The 18,810-nt window shown below is 36.7% G+C and overlaps 4 protein-coding genes across 10 annotated transcripts; all 4 read left to right on the top strand.

The window, feature by feature from the left end:
- The first annotated feature begins 86 nt into the window (after positions 1 to 86).
- Positions 87 to 7,196, top strand: LOC135740143 (acyl-coenzyme A thioesterase 9, mitochondrial-like). Of its 6 annotated transcripts, none has more exons than XM_065258225.2 (15): positions 87 to 254; positions 655 to 746; positions 1,254 to 1,299; positions 3,298 to 3,468; positions 4,287 to 4,324; positions 4,414 to 4,497; positions 4,665 to 4,768; positions 4,848 to 4,921; positions 4,997 to 5,064; positions 5,255 to 5,366; positions 5,432 to 5,522; positions 5,853 to 5,938; positions 6,015 to 6,102; positions 6,173 to 6,323; positions 6,577 to 7,196. In XM_065258225.2, the coding sequence occupies exons 2-15, from the start codon at positions 680 to 682 to the stop codon at positions 6,693 to 6,695; spliced, it is 1,299 nt and encodes a 432-aa protein (XP_065114297.1). In that variant the 5' UTR covers positions 87 to 254; positions 655 to 679; the 3' UTR covers positions 6,696 to 7,196. The 6 variants fall into 6 exon arrangements, with proteins under 6 accessions (XP_065114297.1, XP_065114296.2, XP_065114299.1 ...); XM_065258224.2 differs by having other exon boundaries at positions 652 to 746; XM_065258227.2 differs by having other exon boundaries at positions 87 to 282; positions 652 to 746.
- A 73-nt stretch (positions 7,197 to 7,269) lies between these two features.
- Positions 7,270 to 11,016, top strand: abhd10b (abhydrolase domain containing 10, depalmitoylase b). Its single transcript, XM_065258232.1, has 5 exons — positions 7,270 to 7,547; positions 7,856 to 8,039; positions 8,134 to 8,245; positions 10,112 to 10,249; positions 10,348 to 11,016. The coding sequence occupies exons 1-5, from the start codon at positions 7,403 to 7,405 to the stop codon at positions 10,687 to 10,689; spliced, it is 921 nt and encodes a 306-aa protein (XP_065114304.1). The 5' UTR covers positions 7,270 to 7,402; the 3' UTR covers positions 10,690 to 11,016.
- A 1,273-nt stretch (positions 11,017 to 12,289) lies between these two features.
- Positions 12,290 to 15,365, top strand: tagln3b (transgelin 3b). 2 transcript variants are annotated; one of them, XM_065258233.2, is made up of 5 exons: positions 12,295 to 13,080; positions 13,554 to 13,761; positions 13,883 to 14,057; positions 14,339 to 14,441; positions 14,536 to 15,365. In XM_065258233.2, exons 2-5 carry the CDS (start codon positions 13,582 to 13,584, stop codon positions 14,675 to 14,677), a joined length of 600 nt encoding a protein of 199 aa, XP_065114305.1. In that variant the 5' UTR covers positions 12,295 to 13,080; positions 13,554 to 13,581; the 3' UTR covers positions 14,678 to 15,365. The 2 variants fall into 2 exon arrangements, with proteins under 2 accessions (XP_065114306.1, XP_065114305.1); XM_065258234.2 differs by having other exon boundaries at positions 12,290 to 13,761.
- A 1,420-nt stretch (positions 15,366 to 16,785) lies between these two features.
- Positions 16,786 to 18,118, top strand: c1qtnf9 (C1q and TNF related 9). Its single transcript, XM_065258223.2, has 3 exons — positions 16,786 to 16,977; positions 17,164 to 17,226; positions 17,318 to 18,118. The coding sequence occupies exons 1-3, from the start codon at positions 16,791 to 16,793 to the stop codon at positions 18,085 to 18,087; spliced, it is 1,020 nt and encodes a 339-aa protein (XP_065114295.1). The 5' UTR covers positions 16,786 to 16,790; the 3' UTR covers positions 18,088 to 18,118.
- Positions 18,119 to 18,810: the final 692 nt, after the last annotated feature.

Below are 18,810 nucleotides of genomic sequence, written 5' to 3'. Positions count from 1 at the left end.
TTGACTCTACAATGTGTTAAAAAACAGGAAATGTGTGCGTTGCAAGCTTGCAATGAAACTATAAGCAGGGGGAAGTTGGGGTTTGTAATTCCGTTCAGCTGTTACATCTTTTTGGTGATCACCAGGCTGAGCCTGTATTGTATTATTTGCTGTCTTATACAATTCTTTATTAAAACGAATTATTTTTCATATCTCTCTCTCTCTCTCTACTGTATCCACTATTCCAATCGGAAAAAAACACGACAAATCAAGCGGTGGGCCAAAAAAAATGTTTTTATCGTTGTAAGTATTGCATTTATCTTTTTCAATATGAACTTTGTGTAGATAAGAACTCCAGAGTAGTCTTTTTAAGTTTTACAGAAGTTTAGTTCTGTTGAAATTGTTACGTTATATATTTATCTGTTATTTAATGCGGGACTTAATACTTTCAATTATTCCAGTGTATAGCTTGTATTTATATTTTATTGTATAGGCTACCTTTTTGAAATGATATATATATATATATATATATATATATATATATATATATATATATATATATATATATATATATATATATATATATATATATATATAATACTGCCATAATAAAATTACGCACCACAACTTCTACGACGTAATCAATTCAGTGTTTACTGCATTTATTTACAGTAGGGTCCCGAAGTGTGCAGTGTCCTTAATGTGCAGAAACGTTTCCACGGGTCACATATGGTGGCAAACTAAAAAGATATCTAACATGGTGGAAGGTAACTGTACAGAAACAACTCAATCACTTATAAATAAAGTACTGTATGTGTGGTAATTGTGATTACATAAAAAATTGTATTATTCTGAATGCAAATTGCTCTTTGGGGCTACAGTGTAACAGGCAGGCAGGTCACAAAAAGGAAAGGCGAAACTAAAACCATTTGCATAGGCGTTGTTATTTGAAGATATCTGTTTTCTGTCTATTTGACTTTTGTTGTTTTTCATTGTTTAAATATCTTTCCTTTTAGTGACCTGCCATGCGTTTATTTAGCATCCTGTTAAAGCAGTCTAGTCTTGATTCTTTTCTTTAGAGCTGTACTTTTACTTTCAGTTTTCAGCCAAATAAGTCCCAATTACTGTATTTTGCACTATGCGTTTTTCATGTTATCGTTTTAAATTTGTTTGCTTGTTTAAACAGTCTAAACATGATTTTCCCAACTGGACAACTAAATGATGATTTATCCACACCGTAAAAAAACAACTAAAGTGTTTCTTTATTTTTACAGTTCATAAGAAGCTAAGGAAGGTAGTTGGAGCATCCACCAATTGGCAGTATGTTACTTTTGTAACTATTATTAGAACACACATATTCAATATTATAAGTGCACTCTGTAAATATGTGAAAAGCATATACTCAAATGGGATATATCAGTAAATAAAAGCTTTATTTTATATGGCATAGGCCAGATCACATGTCCTGACATTTTTTGGTATTACATGAATTATAGACTCTTTTTACTAGGTATTTACTGGTACTGGTACACTTCTCTAGTTTGTATTTTTGTTACATTTGCACATTTTGCAACCGCGTTCATCCAAAGCAAATTACAGTGCATTACAAGGTATACATTTTATTGTAGAATGTGTATGCCCATGGGTTGCCCAGGCCAGCAATGAGCCTTTGCTCTGTTAACGCACTACAGTTTTTGTGACGGTTTGACCACTAGATGTCATTATAAGTCCAATATTACTAAGAAGAACAAAGAAAACTTGAGTTAAAGGGGACATATCATGAAAATCGGACTTTTCCCATGTTTAAGGGCTATAATTGGGTCCCCGGTGCTTCTACCAACTGAGAAAATGTGAAAAAGATCAACCCAGTAACTTAGTTTTCCCACATGGAAAGAACCTATATGTGGATATATGTGCATATATGAAACCTATATGCAGCTTATATGCACATATATGCAGCACATATACAGCATATATGCGCATATATGAAACATATATGCAGCACATATACAGCATATATGCACATATATAATAATATATATGCACATATATGAAACCTATATGCAGCTACTATGCACATATATACTGCACATATACAGCATATATGCCCATATATGATAATATATATGCTGCATATATGCAAAATTGAGGTGTAGCGCAGATGGTAAAGTGAGTTGTCTAATGATCAGAAGGTTGGGTGTTCGAATCCCAGCAGTGATGTGTGGGATTGCTTTTTTTGTGATCGGAAGGTTGGAGGTTTGAATCCTGGCTCCTGCAGGTGCAGACTGTCATTGGTTGGACCTTTATTTATGTTTAATTTATTAGCAGCTACAGATTTTAATAATTTTACCAATATATAGGTTAACATATATGTGCATATACGTACATATATGTGCATATAATATAGGAAAACGGCCAATTTTATATATGTCACATATATGTAAAACTTATATCAAAACCTATATTGAAACATATATGTTTATATATGTTTTTTCCATGTGGGTTAGTAAACCATTCACTGCATGTAAAAATAGGTCATTGAAATTTGGCTCCTTTTGTGATGCCAGAAGGGGATAATACCACCCCTTGGATATTCGCACTATCCAACCACGGCACTGCTATTTAGTGCCCAATAATGGTAAATTTTTGCTTCCACCTACAAAGTGGCAATGTTAACATGCCATAATAAATTATTTATATGGTATTTGGAGCTAGAACTTTACATACGTACTCTAGGGACACCTTTACATCTTAAAGGTGACATAGAATGATTGAACGGGGTATTTATCCTTGTTCTGTGATGTGACATGTAGACAATAAAATTTTGTTTGGGTCTGTAATGCCTTAGAAGCTTCCTAAAAACCTCTCTCAGACAGCTCTATTTGGGTGGGGAATTTTAAACAAGTGGTTTTGCACCTATTTGGCTCCCCCTACTGGCTTAACTTGCAATCTCATTACTGATTGGCTGACTTTGCTGCCACTCAAAAAATGTAGCCAATTATTTTAAAGTGGAGGGGCAGTGAGATGCCTGTGATGTCATAAGCATCAGTTTTTCAGATCGGGCCGTTTTCTGGCTGACATTTCTAAAAGAGGAATTTCTATGAGATTGAGATGTTTAGCATGTCTAGCACTTTTTGTATGTTCGTGAATGTGGGTAGACTACCATTATTCAACAAAGACAATAAGGAAAAAATGGTTTTTCATTCTCTGTCCCCTTTAACAAAGTCTTGTGAAACGCCCCCTATAAAAGCAATTAAACTGGAAGTTTTAATAAATAACACAATGTATGGTTTATTCTGTCCACTTTAACATATACAGAGACCATCAGCAGGCACTAGCTGAGCGTACATCACTAAGCCAATATCTTGCTCAAAGTCAGGATGAATTGCCTCCCAGAGGAATGAAAGATAGTGAAATTGAGGTTGATCTTCTTCTGGGTAGCCAGCCTGCCTTGAGAGAGAAATACCTTAACGCTCATAACAGTGTCAGGTAAGATTATACCCAGTAAACACAACGTTCCCCTGACGTATTTTGTGGTACATTTTTTGGGAACCAAATAATAACGTTCTGGGAACGTTCTTTTTAAGTTTTATTTTTGTAACCATAAAATAAATAACATTTCAATAACGTTGCAGGGTGGTTATTTTTAAATAACCTAAAAATAACTTTAACATAACGTTCTCTAATGGTAGATTTTTTTCATTTTGGAACCATAAAATAACAGTCCAACGTTGCAGGCTGGTTATTTTTTAAATAAATGTTAACATTATGTGAAAATAATATTAACATAAAGTGAATGAAATGTTTATTTATTTGTCATTTTGTTTTACCTCAGAGTCTAACATTATTTCAGCAATTTATTTTTTCTTTCTTCAATACGTAACGTTAGGGGAATGTTATTATAACGTTAGAAAAACGTTAAACTACCCTAAAAAAATAACAATTTTTGTAAAGAAAGTTTTCCTCGCTAACAAAAAACAAAACTTGGAAAATAACCTTCTGGAAACCTAGAACTAACGTTAGGGGAACGTTTTGAGAAATGTTAGGGGAACGTTTTGAGAGAAAAAAAAACTAATGTTAGGGAAAAGTTTTGAGAACCAAAAAAAACCTAATGTTTTGGCAACCAAAAATTGTTTGCTAGGTACCAACAAAACAGTATCATATTATTCTAGCACAAATTTTTAATTGGTGTTTTTTTGTATATACATAAAAATGTAATATCAGGCACTATCAAACTACAATATGCAACATATGTGTTGCCTTCTACCCAAGACATTTTACAGAGCTGCGCTATTTTCCTCACACAGGTTTGGTCGGATTTTGGAGGACCTGGACTCTTTAGCAGGTACTACAGATATTGCACAATTACTTTAAGATGTATACAGCAGTATAATCCTCCTAAAAACAGCATGTACTTCAATTCTTCTCCCCCAGTGCTCATCTGTTACTTTCACACATGGAATGAAGAGCTGAAAAAATCCCCACTGTCTATTGTCACCGCCCTAGTGGACAAGATTGGTATTCCTCATAATTACCTCATGCATATTGATTTATTAACAATTAATTAAATATTTGAGCACCATATAAGGCAGATTAATAAGTATTCAAGTGCACATGAAGAATTATAGTATTTATAATTTAAAGTTTTTTGTATTAATAATTTATATTGCATTATCATATCACAGACATGAGAAAACACATCATCTACCCAGACCGTAACATCAAATTCAAAGGTCATGTGACATGGGTTGGGAAAACATCAATAGAGACTAAAATGCAGATGTGTCAGGTATTTTTATTTTGGGTTTTATTTAAATGTGTATGTTTTGTGTATTATCTGATTCATCTAAAAATCACTGTTTTCTCAGTACTATGATGGGGTGTACACTGATGTCTTAGATGCCACATATGTTATGGTGGCCAGAGATCCCGAAAACAAAAGGTATAACAGCCCACTTATAGAATCTATTGATGTGCTCTGTTTGTTATTTGATACATTTGTTGATTGTATCTTTAGGGCAGCTTTTGTTAACCCACTGAAACCAGAGGGGCCAGAGGAAGAGGAAATTTTTCGACTAGGAGAGAGTGAGTAGCACGGTTGTAATGCTTTTAATTGCAATTCAACTTAGAAGACTTTGAATATTTAGCAGGAAAATGGTTCAAGATCCTTTTACCGTACTTACACCAAGTAATAGTTTGTGTGATATCTTTTAGATCCTTTGCTACCAGACTCTTAATTATTTTTAATAGTAAATACCAAATTGTCATTGATCAGTTAACAAGAAAAGACGGGTGGAGCTGAGTACTGCATCTCTTCTTAAAGTAGCCCCTACAGCTGAGGAGAGAACCTTCATTCATGACCTGTTCCTTCAAACTCTAGACCCAAGGTAAGATATCTTCACACACTATTTACAATAAGGGTATTTCCTTAAAAGGTTTTTCTTTCGTACAGACGTATGAATTTTAAAAGTCGCATTCTACCACCTAATTCGATGTGGATGGAGGATGCCAAAATGAAAGGATTGGAGATTTGCCACCCAGAGGTGAGGAAAGATTATAGAAAAGCTGTGCATCATGAGATGTGATCAGTTACCGTACATCTGCCATGGGTTGTAGCAGTAACACATTTCAGTTTTATAAGTCTCTGTTCACCTCTCGTAGTTCGTCTCGTCTCGTAGATGAATATTGAGCTACACGCGCTGTATGATGAGATAACTAACATTGCATGTGTTTATGTAGTAATCAGCCTTACGCTTTAATAATTCAATAATCAATAATCAATTATAAACAAATAATGTGACACAGTATTACAATATTACCAGATAAAAAGTGATTCAATTGTGTTGCTTTAATTTGGTTTTTGCATCACACAGCAAAGAAATATCTTCAACCGGATATTTGGTGGTTTTCTGATGAGAAAGGCCTATGAACTTGGTCGATCTAATGCCTGTGCATTTGCGTAAGTAGAAATGCAACTTATTTTTATGAGTCCATTAGTTGAATATTTCTGAAGACTGTATTTGTATCTCTGTCAGTGGATGCAGGCCAACCGTGGTGGCTGTAGATGACATCTTATTTCAGAAGCCAGTAAAAATCGGTTCCTTACTCATGCTGTCTTCTCAGGTAATGTTTATTTTATTTATAGTGTTCAGCCTATCATGTTGACTATACTGTAAAATACTCTCTTTATCAGGTCTGTTACACAGAAGGTATGTACGTCCAGGTCAGAGTTCATTCAGAGGTACTCGACCCTTTGACACGGCTGCACAGCACCACCAACGTGTTTCATTTCACTTTCCGTCTCGAAAATGACGTCCCAGCTGTTGTACCACGCAGCTATGGAGGTTTGAGAACTTTATTTTTTTAATTGTCTTCTTCAGGCAAAAGTCAGTATTTAGTGGGTCCTCTCACACCTTGAATTCTTTTGACGAGACGTCATTACATTAGAAAATAACAAATTAGGGTTTTATTTTGGTTTAAGGGATCCTGCAGGTTTTTTCTAATATTCAAGTGTAGGATGAGGTCACACTAAGTACTTGATGCTTTAGCTTATAAGAGGTTTTTTAATGCATTCTCTCATAATTTGTTTATCTATAGAGTCTATGCTTTACCTGGATGGGAAGAGACGCTTTAAAGGGATAATGGAGAACCAGAGTGCTGATAGGGGGACGAGATTTCTGACCTCATCAAACCTCAGCAACATTAACACTAGTTGAATGCTTAATGTATTGTTACAAAGTTTGTTTGTCTCATTTATGGTACTGTCCTTCTATTGTCAGGCTTACTCATTAAGAACAATAACAGACCCAGGGTGGCCTAAGATGAGATATAAAGCTATAAAGAAGGACCTACACGAAACATCTCATTTCAAAATTAAATGACTTTTAAGTTGTGTGATGTAGGTTTAGCCCAAGTGAAATTGACATGATGTATAATATTACCAATCGGAGTACAGTCAGTGATTTATGTAATTTGTATATTTAAATACATATTTTTTACCGTAACGTCTTTAATGTTTACCATAACATCTTATTACTGTATTTTGTACTGTATTTTATTAGCTGTTTATCTTTGGGTGCTTTTAATACGTTTATTTTTATTTTGTTTTGAATAATTAGTTCATTTAAAGTTCATATTCCTTCCATTTTTGAGAAAGAACAGAGTTTTAATGTTTATAAGTGGCAGCAAATAATGTGTAAATAAACACTTTGTTAAGCACTTAATATAGGGTTAAAGAATGTTTAAAAATGTTTTTATAATTTTTTTTAATAATAAAAAATGTAGATAATAATTTTAGAACAGTATAAACGTTAGTCCTATTATTTTTGAGTGGTTTGTGCCCTTGCGTACACTGCGTAAACGCTGAAGTGTATTTGGCAACAACGCAGTGCCTTACTGCTCGATTTGATATTTGTGCCGAAACATGGCAACCCGGATATTCTCGCGATATTTCTGCAGTGGGTCAAAAAACAGCATGGCAGCGGTGGTGCTGGGGCATTTTTGGAGAGGACTTTTACAAAAATCGAGCAATGGAGCAGTTGGGACCGTCAGGACGAAGGGATTTCAAGGTCAGTAAGCTGAAAAGACAATTTCATGTAATTTGCAAACGTGAAAATCATACTTACTCGAAAAAGGGGGTGTGGCATTCAGAAACATTTGAGTAGAGACTGCATGTCGGTCTTTAAAACTTGTTGAACGATTGATTTAAAAGGTTATTGGTCCTAATTTAACTAAAAATGCGCTGCAAGTTTATGTTCAATGTTAAAATGTGGTTGTGTTATTGTTTTAATTGATTGAATGCTCCAAAATCTTCGGTCAGATACTTGGTACAAATACATTTTTACGTATTTCATGACAGACCTTTGTTTATTTGCAGGACATAGACAAAAATCTACAATACAATATATATCACGACCAGATCAACCAAAGCTAGCGTATCGTAAAGTTAAGGGAAAGAGTCCTGGTGTTGTGTTTTTACCTGGCTATGCTTCCAACATGAATGGACAGAAGGCAGAAGCCCTTGAGGAGTTCTGCAAATCACTGGGCCACGCCTACCTGAGGTATGTGTGTACAATTATTGACATATTTTTACACAAATGCATACACATAGGATTCATTCAAGGAGATAGACGAAGTAAAATTCAAATCTTATAGGTTCGATTACTCGGGCAATGGAGCTTCTGAGGGTGTGTTCGCTGAAGGCACTATTGGCAGGTGGAAGAAAGATGTACTGTTCATGTTAGATGAGCTTGCTGAAGGGCCCCAGGTAAGACTAAACGGCAAAGATATTGGATATAACAAGATGTGGCACTGCATAAATAGGTGACTATGCAATGGTTAATATGGCCGCCCTGGCGACGGAAGTCCCGCCTTCCAGTTAAAAGACCCAATCATCATTCGATAAAAGCTGATGATTCTATTGTGGAGAGGCTCTATGTAGAGTCACATGAGGCGCTTGACAACCTGTGCGCAGTAGCTGAAACGACCTCGAAAACTACCTTGTTTTTAGCGCTATTTATGCCTAAGAATTATGGTACAGTTAGGGCTATGACGATGCACCGCGTTTCCCATTAAAAATAACTGTCTGAAATCAATTCTGAATCACAAGACTCCAATTCTGTGTGTGTGTACTACGGGTCTTTGATCAGTAGGAAGTCCTCATCAATCTAAAATCATTGCTAGTCTAAACGTTTACAACGTGCATTTAAAAAACAACACTCGTCAAACACAATCATTCAAAATATTTTTTTATTATCATGAAAATACCTGAAACAATTTGAAGAACAGCAATGTGCTTATAATTTCCTGGAATAGCGATTGTAATGGTTCTTCTTCTGTGGCACAAAAAAAATTTCAGCACGAGAGCGCCCTCTGGCTTTTGGATGTGGCGGCATTTCACCGTAATTCATTAAAATGTATTCATTCAGAAAACGCGCATTTGGACAATTAATCATGCCAGCCTTAGGTACAGTTGATGTTAGGTTTATTTGTTGGTCAGAAATATGTTGTTTAATTGTGATTTTTTTTGTGATCTGTCTTTTCCCATTCAAGTAGATCGCACTTAAGGTGTGTTCACACCAGACGTGAATGAAGCATTAAGCGCAAGTGATTTACATGTTAAGTCAATGCAAAGACACAATAGACATCCTGCGGCACAATTTGCACAAAAGAGGTGGGGCGAACGCAGTTTTCGCGGAAATAACATGACCCAACTTGAGCGTTTTGGGCATTTGACTTGGGTAACCCGTGAATCGCGCAAGTTGAAAAAACTGAACTTGGGCGGATATTTGCGCCACGTAGACCAATAAGGAGCTTGCTTATGTGATTACATGTGATGTGATTACAACATAGCTAGCGGAGGCAAAAATATAAAACTAAATTATTGTCTCTGTATTTGGACACCTGGAGATGTAGGACACATCTCTGACTTTTATAGAAATGGAAATACAAAGGATCTTGCTTGAAAGAAAGTAAGTGAGGAGATTGGCCAATCGGGTAAGTTGTAAAAAATGCTTTTTACTCAATCTGAGCTCTATATTGACACTACAAGCTAGCTAAAGCCAGCAAATTAAGGGTATTCAAATTTTAATTTCACATGCGAATGTCGCAAATTTCATGCGTGAATGAAGCAATTTAACTAAAAATGTTCAAGTGTCCAACTACGCGCAAATAGCTCAATTTATTTGCTTCATTCGCATCTGGTGTGAACGCCCCATTAGCCCTCCATGACTGAAATAACTGCCAAGAGGCATTGCAAACAGGGCCACCAAGTGGTGCGTTCCCTAAAGAGAGTTTGTTAAACGCTTCCTGTAATACTACAAAATAATTTGCTTTATGTTTAGCTGCTTATTATGTAAGCAAACAGGTAAAGACTTTGACAGACTTAAGTCATTGAGCAGGGCAACCTGCACCGTTGGTAGATGTTTATGTTGGTTTTACACTATTAAATGTTTCATAGTAGATTTCTTATAAACACATTTGTGTGGTTACATCCCACTTGTTAGGACTTGTTACGAGAGGAGTCTTGTTAGGACTGTTTAAAGACTTTTAATATTTTTTATGGCGTTGAACACTTAAAGCTTGCATAAGTACTCTCATTGGGACTCATTGATTGGGATAACTTTTGTTGTAGATTCTCGTTGGGTCCAGTATGGGTGGCTGGTTGATGCTCCTGACTGCTATCGCTCGCCCAGAGAAGACCAAAGCATTGGTGGGCATCTCCACAGCAGCAGATTATTTCGTTACAGCCTTCAAGACCCTTCCTATAGAGGTAAGATGACACTGCTAAAAGATTACAGTGACGAGCATCCAGAAACTTGAAATATATTGATGTTCAAAGATAAATCGCATGGTTGACACATTATTCAGGTTCGAAAAGAGTGTGAAGACGAGGGTGTTTGGACAGTTCCCACAAAAAGTAACGGGGAGGGCATGTACACTGTGAGTATGGACTTTTTACGTGAGGCAGAGAACCACTGCATCCTGCAGAGCCCCATCCCTATCACCTGCCCTGTGCGTCTCATTCACGGCCTGAAGGATGAGGACGTGCCCTGGCACATCTCTATGCAGGTAGCCGAACGTCTGCTGAGCCCAGATGTGGACGTAATTCTACGCCGCCATGGCCAGCACCGCATGGCTGAAAAAGATGACATCAAACTTATTGTCTACACCATTGATGACCTCATTGACAAGCTTACCACCCTGGTGTGATCCACGGTTTTGGATGCGGCACCAAGCAACAAGCCTAAAAATCTTCTCCTGTTTAAAATTATGCCAAAATGCCTCTCCCCGTTTCGTCTTGGAAGACGCGAATGAGGAAATAGAACTGTTGAAGGAAATGGGACGACTCTAAAACCCTTTATGCCTTCCTAGTAATTATCTTTTACATGTTTACTCAGTGCAATCTATGCCATTTTGCCAACCTTTTGCTAAAGCTGCTGTGTTGTTACCAGTTACTGTATTCTGTAGATGGGCCGTTTTTTTTTTTACCAAAGTTTACCAAGTTTTATGGAAATAAAGCCTCTGTGTACAAATGCACCTTGAAACTTTCTGTGATTAAACACTTGCTGTGTTCGAAAATCAACTACTTCCATAATATATTATAGGCGAAAAGCATAGGCGAGACGAGGAGTATGTGTGCATTTTATGAACACTTTACTATCCGTAAGCCCCCGATAGAGAAGTCACCCAACGAAAAAGTAAAGGCGTCGTCATATAAAAAAATTTCAGATAGCGGCTCTATTCAATTGTAAATACATAAGGAAAACAGTTGTTCCCTGTGGTTAATTTACTTGTTATTACAACGTATGTCACGTGATGTATCAACATGGCGAAATTTGCATTCATAGTTTTAGCATACTCTTAAAGGAAAACACCACCATTTTTCAATATTTTACTATTTTCTTACCTCAACTTAGACAAATGAATACATACTTATCTTTTTTCAATGCGTGCACTTAATCTTTGTACAGCGCCTCATGAATGTGTTAGCATTTAGCCTAGCCCCATTCATTCCTTAGGATCCAAACAGGGATGAATTTAGAAGCCACCAAACACTTCCATGTTTTCCCTATTTAAAGACTGTTACATGAGTAGTTACACGAGTTAGTATGGTGGCACAAAATCAAACTTCTGTTTGGAGCCATAGGAATCAATGGGGTTAGGCTAAATGCTAGCACATTCAGTAAAGCTATACAAAGATTAAAAGTGCACGCATTGAAAAAAGTGGGTATGTATTACTTCATCTAAGTTGAGGTAAGAACATAGTAAAATATTGAAAAACAGTGGTGTTTGCCTTTAAAATTCAGTACTGTCATTATGTGATTTCGCTAGATTTCGCTTTATGCTAGTATCGTATTAGCGTAAGGAATTAGCTGTGTGTGTATACTATTTAATTAATCCACCTGAACATCCCAATGAGCACAATATTAAAAACGTTACATCAAAGCTGACCTTTTAATACTGTCTGCCCCCTGCACTCCGCTTGCTTGGAGGACGTATCGGGCCACCGCTCCAGGAACTGCTTGGTTGTTTATTAACATGCGTGATTAGTGTTGGACTGTGTTCAATAGACCAGGGGCTTCTTTACAACCCCTTCGTTCCCCCATCCAAAACCAATGAACTTATGCTTTAACAACCAGACTGACCTTTCTTCATCTGTTAATGCCTGTGCATTGTCACTAGGTATTAAACTGATATCTTCATATAGTTTATGTGTGCTGTATCAAAAAGAAATACAGGCAAACAGCCATTTGTGTAATTACAAATTCCAGTTATATAAAAAAATATATATACATTAAATATTGAAATATTATATTAATTAAAAATAAAAAGGTTTTCTTTGTTTCGACCTAAAAAAATTGGTTTATTTATGATGGTTTATTTATTTTTGCACTCTACTAAGTATGGATGTGTCAATTTTTAACACATTGTTTTATGTTATCCTATTTAACACATTATGTGTTATTTAAAAACACATTATGTGTCATTTCGTGTTGATTTTATGTTCAAATAAATAAAAGGGACAACACAAAATGTGTTAAAACTAGACACAACACGTGTTGTTTTTAACAAATTCGTTTTAAGATTTTACTATTTCTGTTTATCACGTGCTACACGAACAACCGTATTTATCTGCAGAGTTTATTTACATTCATTACTAATGAATCTTAATCTTAATAAAATGGGCTTGGTTATTTATTATAGAGAGGTCGGAATTGTAAAAAAACACTTTATTTTCTTCCTGACAGTTTAAAACCGTTTCACCGATTTTTTTTACCTCAGTGTCGTTTGTATGATCTCTCGAGACTCGTTTGTAACCCGTCGCTTGTCAAACCAGACCTAAATTTACAGCAATGCACGGCTAGTGAATATTAATTATTAAAGCCACGCCCACGTTCAGCTAGCGCACTGCTACGTAGCCTAATAAATATTTATAAGTCAATCCCTCACCGCACTAGGATTCGTCGTTTCGCAAACAGGACAGTTGGCTCGGAGCCACGCCCCGTCCTCAGCTGCATGGATGTTTGACTCCAACATCTCTGATCAGAGACCACAGGGAGGAAGATTTGACCTCGGACAGGACGAAAACATCTCTTTGCGGTAAGTGGACACTCTGGATTTCATTTATTTTTCTTTGACAAAACCATTTCTATGCGTATACTGCATGTAGAATTAGATTATAAGCAGGGATAGCTTACTGTAAATGTAGTTGAAAAGTAATTTGGGTTAAATCTGCGCAACAGTGTTTCTCTGCGTGACTTCGCATTAAACTCAAAATTGTAGTAAACATGACATTGCAATGATAACCTGTTACTACAGTCTTGTATTTGTAATGGGTTTAAATAGAAACGCATTTGGGTTTTGTTTTAAAGTCACGCGTTAGGACCGTTTGGACCACACCCCGATCAACATCACCCCCATCTGTCAAAAAAAAAAAAAATGAAAACAGGACTTTAAAAAAATATTATTCTCAATGCAGCCATTACTATAAAAACAGGCAGGCATAGCTAAATGAAATATTGCTAGTTAATATGTGTATTTAAATGACATTCTTTTTTTGTCCTTATATCCAGGAGAAAGATCTAGTTGACTGAATTAATTATGGCAAACAGAGGACCCAGTTATGGGCTGAGTCGTGAGGTCCAGGAGAAGATAGACCAGAAGTATGATCCAGAACTGGAGTCTCGACTGGTGGACTGGATTATAGCACAATGTGGAGGAGCTTTAGAGAGACCACAGCCAGGAAAACAAAACTTTCAGAACTGGCTAACGGATGGCACTGTGAGTAAACGAACTTAACTAATCTGACAGTACTGACATCAACACCTTAATAATCTTTAATTCATTTATATCGCTCCCTTCCAATGCTCTTTAATTTTCTATTTGTCATATATGTCTGCAGATCCTCTGTAGGCTCATTAATAGTCTGTATCCACGTGGTAAGGAGCCTATTAAGAAGATCCCAGAGACCCAGATGGCCTTTAAGCAAATGGAAAAGATCTCCCAGTTCCTTCAGGCAACGGAAGCCTATGGAGTAACCACCACAGACATATTTCAAACAGTGGACCTGTGGGAAGGTACAGTAACAACAGTATAGTTGGGTTTTTTTGGTTATTCCTGTATGTCCAAACTAGTTGCACTGCATATTCCTTGTTTCTCTTATTAGTTGAATAAACAGTTTTATAATAAAGGAACCGATGGAAAATAGTTTTTGGAACAGCACAGCACTTTTTAAACTCTTAAATTAGTTTGGTTATTATAAAAGCCAAAGGCAGGTCAGATGTATAATATGGGAAATTCAAGAATTTTGCATGCATTGTTATTTAATCATGTACCGTTCATTTGCTCTTGGTTAAAGGAAAAGACATGGCTGCTGTCCAAAGAACTCTGATGGCTCTGGGTAGCGTGGCTCTCACGAAAGACGATGGACATTATAGAGGTAACCGAGACTGGTTTCACAGGTAAGCAAGGCAATTTGACACAACAAATTATATTGATGTGTAAAGTTACTTCTGCTTAAAGTTGTGAATTTGTCTTTTTTGGCTTGTCCAACAGGAAGTCTCAAGGCAATCGGCGAGAGTTTTCTGAGGAGCAGTTGCGCCAGGGCCAAAATCTGATAGGCCTGCAGATGGGCAGTAACCGTGGAGCATCTCAAGCCGGCATGACTGGCTATGGCATGCATCGTCAGATTATGTAAAACTATACCACTGCCCAACAACTTGCCTAAAACAGCCAAAAGACCTTAAACCCGCCAACCTCAGCCCACACGAGCAGTTTTTCCTTTTGAGTGTCTAACGGTGACGTGTTTGTTGAGAAACAGTTTCTGATGTTACTCTATCAAAACGTATAGAACATTATCCTAACATTATAAAATTATATAAAGTTCAGCAGTGAACTATTACATGAGCATGCTAGTTGTATGTATTTTATTTTTGGTTTGCTCAACTTGTTATAAAGTATATTTATTTATTTGTAAATGTATGTTAAGCGGAAAGGTTTTATTTATCCACTAAACTTCACTTTATTGCCTTAATCTCTATAAGCAACTGCATTTCAAAGAACCAAATAACAGAGAGTTAAAACAATTTAGTTTACACAGTGTTTGAAAGTGCAGTAAAGCCAAATGTTTGCAAACACCTGCAATTTTGCCTTTTTGATTTACATTTGTTGTTATAATGGGTTACGTAATCAGCTTATTTGCTGTTTTAATGGGAAGCCTAAACAAAAAAGGATCACTTCACATACTAATCAAAGGTACTGTATACAGATTAATTTAATGTGTATTTATTGTTTACTTCTGCTGTGTGTACATCGCAAATTAGCTTTTTTTAATAAGCTGGTTTTGTTTTTGTCATCCTGTTTGGTTTAAATGTTTAATAAATTGGTACCGTAAAATGTACTGTTAATCTTGTTTTTATTAAAATAGTCTAACAAAAAAAGCTTGAGATCTAAAGTTAAATATTGCACATGATCAATCTCTGCTCTTAAAAATGAAGACTAAATAGAGAATCTTGTTCTTTTACAAACATTCACAAGCATTTTTGCTGCACACAGAAAAGTGGTCAAAATAATGGTATATATTGGTACCAAATGTATACATATGTGTTCCTAAATTATCCATATCAGGACCTTTTAAAAAGGGTACTGCCCTAGTGATCACAAAGGGCCATTTTTGACCATTTATTCTGACAGTGTACACTATATAGGGCAGTTTAGTTGCCTATATGAAGTTTGAAGTTTATCAGATAAACTTTTTTTCTTATGTTTTTTATCGTGAACTCTTCACAGCAAAATCACCAATGTTGAATGTACACTGCTGGTGTTTATATGAGTACCACCAGACCTGGTGGTACCTACCCATATATACAATATATACAACAGTGTACATTTAACACTGGTGATTTTGCTGTGTTGGAACTTTTTAACAAGGAAGTCTACAAAAAAAGTGAACAGCGTGTTAAGAAAAGCCTTTTTTTCTGTTTAAAACAATTTGTTACTGTATTTGAACAAGACAACAGACAGAGGGAAAAAAATATAGGCTACTAGTTACTTTTACCAGCAGTCGTTCGTTTCAATAGATTTTTATGGCAGCCGCCTGGAAATCCTTTTAGTTCTAATTGGAACCTTTGTTTTTAAGAGTTGGAGGGGGATATGACATATTATATGTCATATTTCAAAAGCATAAAGCTTTAACTAATGAAACAACATTATTCATAAGGTCAAGCACTGGGATGCCTTGGATTGCATTTGCAATGTCACTGAATTGGAAAATTAATCAAGATTAAGTAACAAAAACTGATCGTACATGCCGCATTGAATTGCACAGTGCTCTCTAGACTTAATGTCTGTATTATAACATTTCTAAAGCAATAAATTTAATAGAGGCAAATTAAACCACAAGATGCTCAGTGTTTCCTTGCTTTACAGGCAGTAAGCCATCGTGGAATAAGATCTGAACAGTTGTTCAATTCATATTAAATTTAGCTTGATTTAATATTAGCTTTTCTCCACATTGCAATAGTAAAGTAATGCCTACCTCATTTGTAAAACGGTATGCTAATATGGATTGTGCAATAACACCTTCCAAGTTGATTATTAGTTAAACTAAAACAAAGAAAAGAATTGCTAGAGGACACAGGTGATGTGTAACAGATTCGGCCCAAATAAGTAATCTAGAAAATGACTTTGACCAATGAAGTAACAAGTTTGCAGTGCGATTATATCTTCAATTTCTTCTGCACATTTACACATAGGCTAATACAGATCTTAGCTGTGTTTTTGGGCTGCTACAGTACACAGGGTGCAGGACCATGCTTTTTCCCAGACAAATTTGTATGTTTTATCTTGTTGTATTGGTAAATGCTGCCGAGCCGGACGTTTCTGGAAAGAATAGCGGCTGTATGTATGGTCACCCCGGAATCCCAGGAGACCCGGGACACAATGGAATGCCAGGTCGTGATGGCAGAGATGGGGCCAAAGGTGATAAAGGAGATAGAGGTAAGACAAAAACAAATAAGTTTTGACTCTTGTAAACCAGCAACCTTTGAACTGAGGTCAGATAACAGCAGTGTTCTGAAAATGCGCAGCCTTTGACCTTGCATGCAATACAGTAATGTTTCATATAATGTAAATGCAATGCAAACTACAGTATTAATGGTTTTGGTTGTTTACTAAATTCCAAAGGGGACATAGGAACATGTGGGGAAACTGGTAAAATTGGTCCAAAAGGAGATAAAGGAGAACCTGGTAAAAAAAATTGATTCATTTGATTCATCTTCTGTTGTTTTGTTCCTAAATATCCAGTGGCTTTAAAATGGAAAATCTTGGTGCTTTGCAGGTATTCCTGGCATAGCTGGTATAAAGGGCAAACGTGGTGATAATGGAGAGAGGGGCTCACCTGGGAAAATGGGGCCCCAAGGCTTTTCTGGGCCACTAGGTTTGAAAGGTCATAAAGGAGAACTGGGTTTGCCAGGACCACAGGGCATCAAAGGGGAGGAGGGGCCAGTAGGTCCAGAAGGGCCAAAAGGGGACACTGGCGCTAAGGGAGACAGGGGCTTAATAGGTCCTCTGGGGCCCCCAGGACGGCCAGGTCCGAAGGGTGATTTCGGCCCTCCTGGTATCAAGGGCAGCATTGGTGTACATGGTGATAAAGGCTCAAAAGGGGATATTGGGAAGCCAGGTCCAAAGGGTGACATGCCTGAGATACCAAAAAGTGCTTTTTCAGTCGGATTGACTGAAAACACCAAAATACCTCCTGCTAACGCACCAATTCGTTTTAATAAGATCATTTATAACCGGCAAGGTCACTATGACACTGAGACCGGACGCTTTACGTCTGCTTTCAGCGGAGCATATTTTTTCACCTACCATATCACCGTCTACTCTCGCAATGTAAAAGTGGCACTGGTTAAGAATGGTCAGCGAATGATTCACACCATGGACAACTATCAAAATGGTGAAGACCAGGCTGCGGGAGGGGCAGTCCTTCACTTGGAGGCCGGAGACAAGGTTTGGCTACAAGTGGCTGATGGGGAGCTATTCAACGGGCTGTATGCCGATGAAGATGATGATACTGTTTTTTCTGGGTTTCTCCTATTTGCAACATAAAGTAGCCAGAAGAGCACTTCTGGTAATTGGAGTTCAGTGCGTACAGCTATGATGCTGTGCTTTGAAAGAAAATATTTTAAATTAACTAAATGATGTTATGACAGCTATGCTTGTTTGTTTTCTGATAGATTCGTTGTGTCATATTTGCTTTGTAAAAAAAATAGTAAAAGTATTTAGTGGTGCATGCTGACAGATTTAACAAACAATAACTGCATAGTTTATGTGCTTTGAAGGATAATACATTAAAATCCTGTGCTATGAATTGAAAATTTTGAAAAATAAAATGTATGGAAAATCCCATTATTGATTTTCATCATGTTGTGTGAAATTTTGGCAGTGTTTCTCAACTAGGGGAACGGAGCCCACTAAGGGGTGTCAAGAAAGCCCAGGTTCCTCAAGATTATTTTAAAATAAGCATTAAATATATAGTTTGGTTTACATATAACAGATGTCCATCTTTCTAGTTATGCCGTATTTTAGGAATTATGTGTGGGGGGCCTTCAAATATTTTTATGGACACTCTAAAAATGGCTTGGTTATTTTTTTGCCCATAATGGGTAAAAAATGGACAGAACACACCGCTGGGTTAAAATTCACCCAATGCTGGATTGTTTTAACATAAATGTTGGGTTATTATACCCCATTGTTGCATAACAACAACCCAACATTGGTATGTAGGTGCCATTATGGGTCAAAAATAACCCAGACATTTTTGGAGTCCAA

Source organism: Paramisgurnus dabryanus, chromosome 22, assembly GCF_030506205.2.
Source record: "Paramisgurnus dabryanus chromosome 22, PD_genome_1.1, whole genome shotgun sequence".
NCBI classification, from domain to species: Eukaryota; Metazoa; Chordata; class Actinopteri; order Cypriniformes; family Cobitidae; genus Paramisgurnus; species Paramisgurnus dabryanus.
Note: the sequence above shows the minus strand (reverse complement) of the source record. Positions and strands in the feature narration are given on the sequence as shown.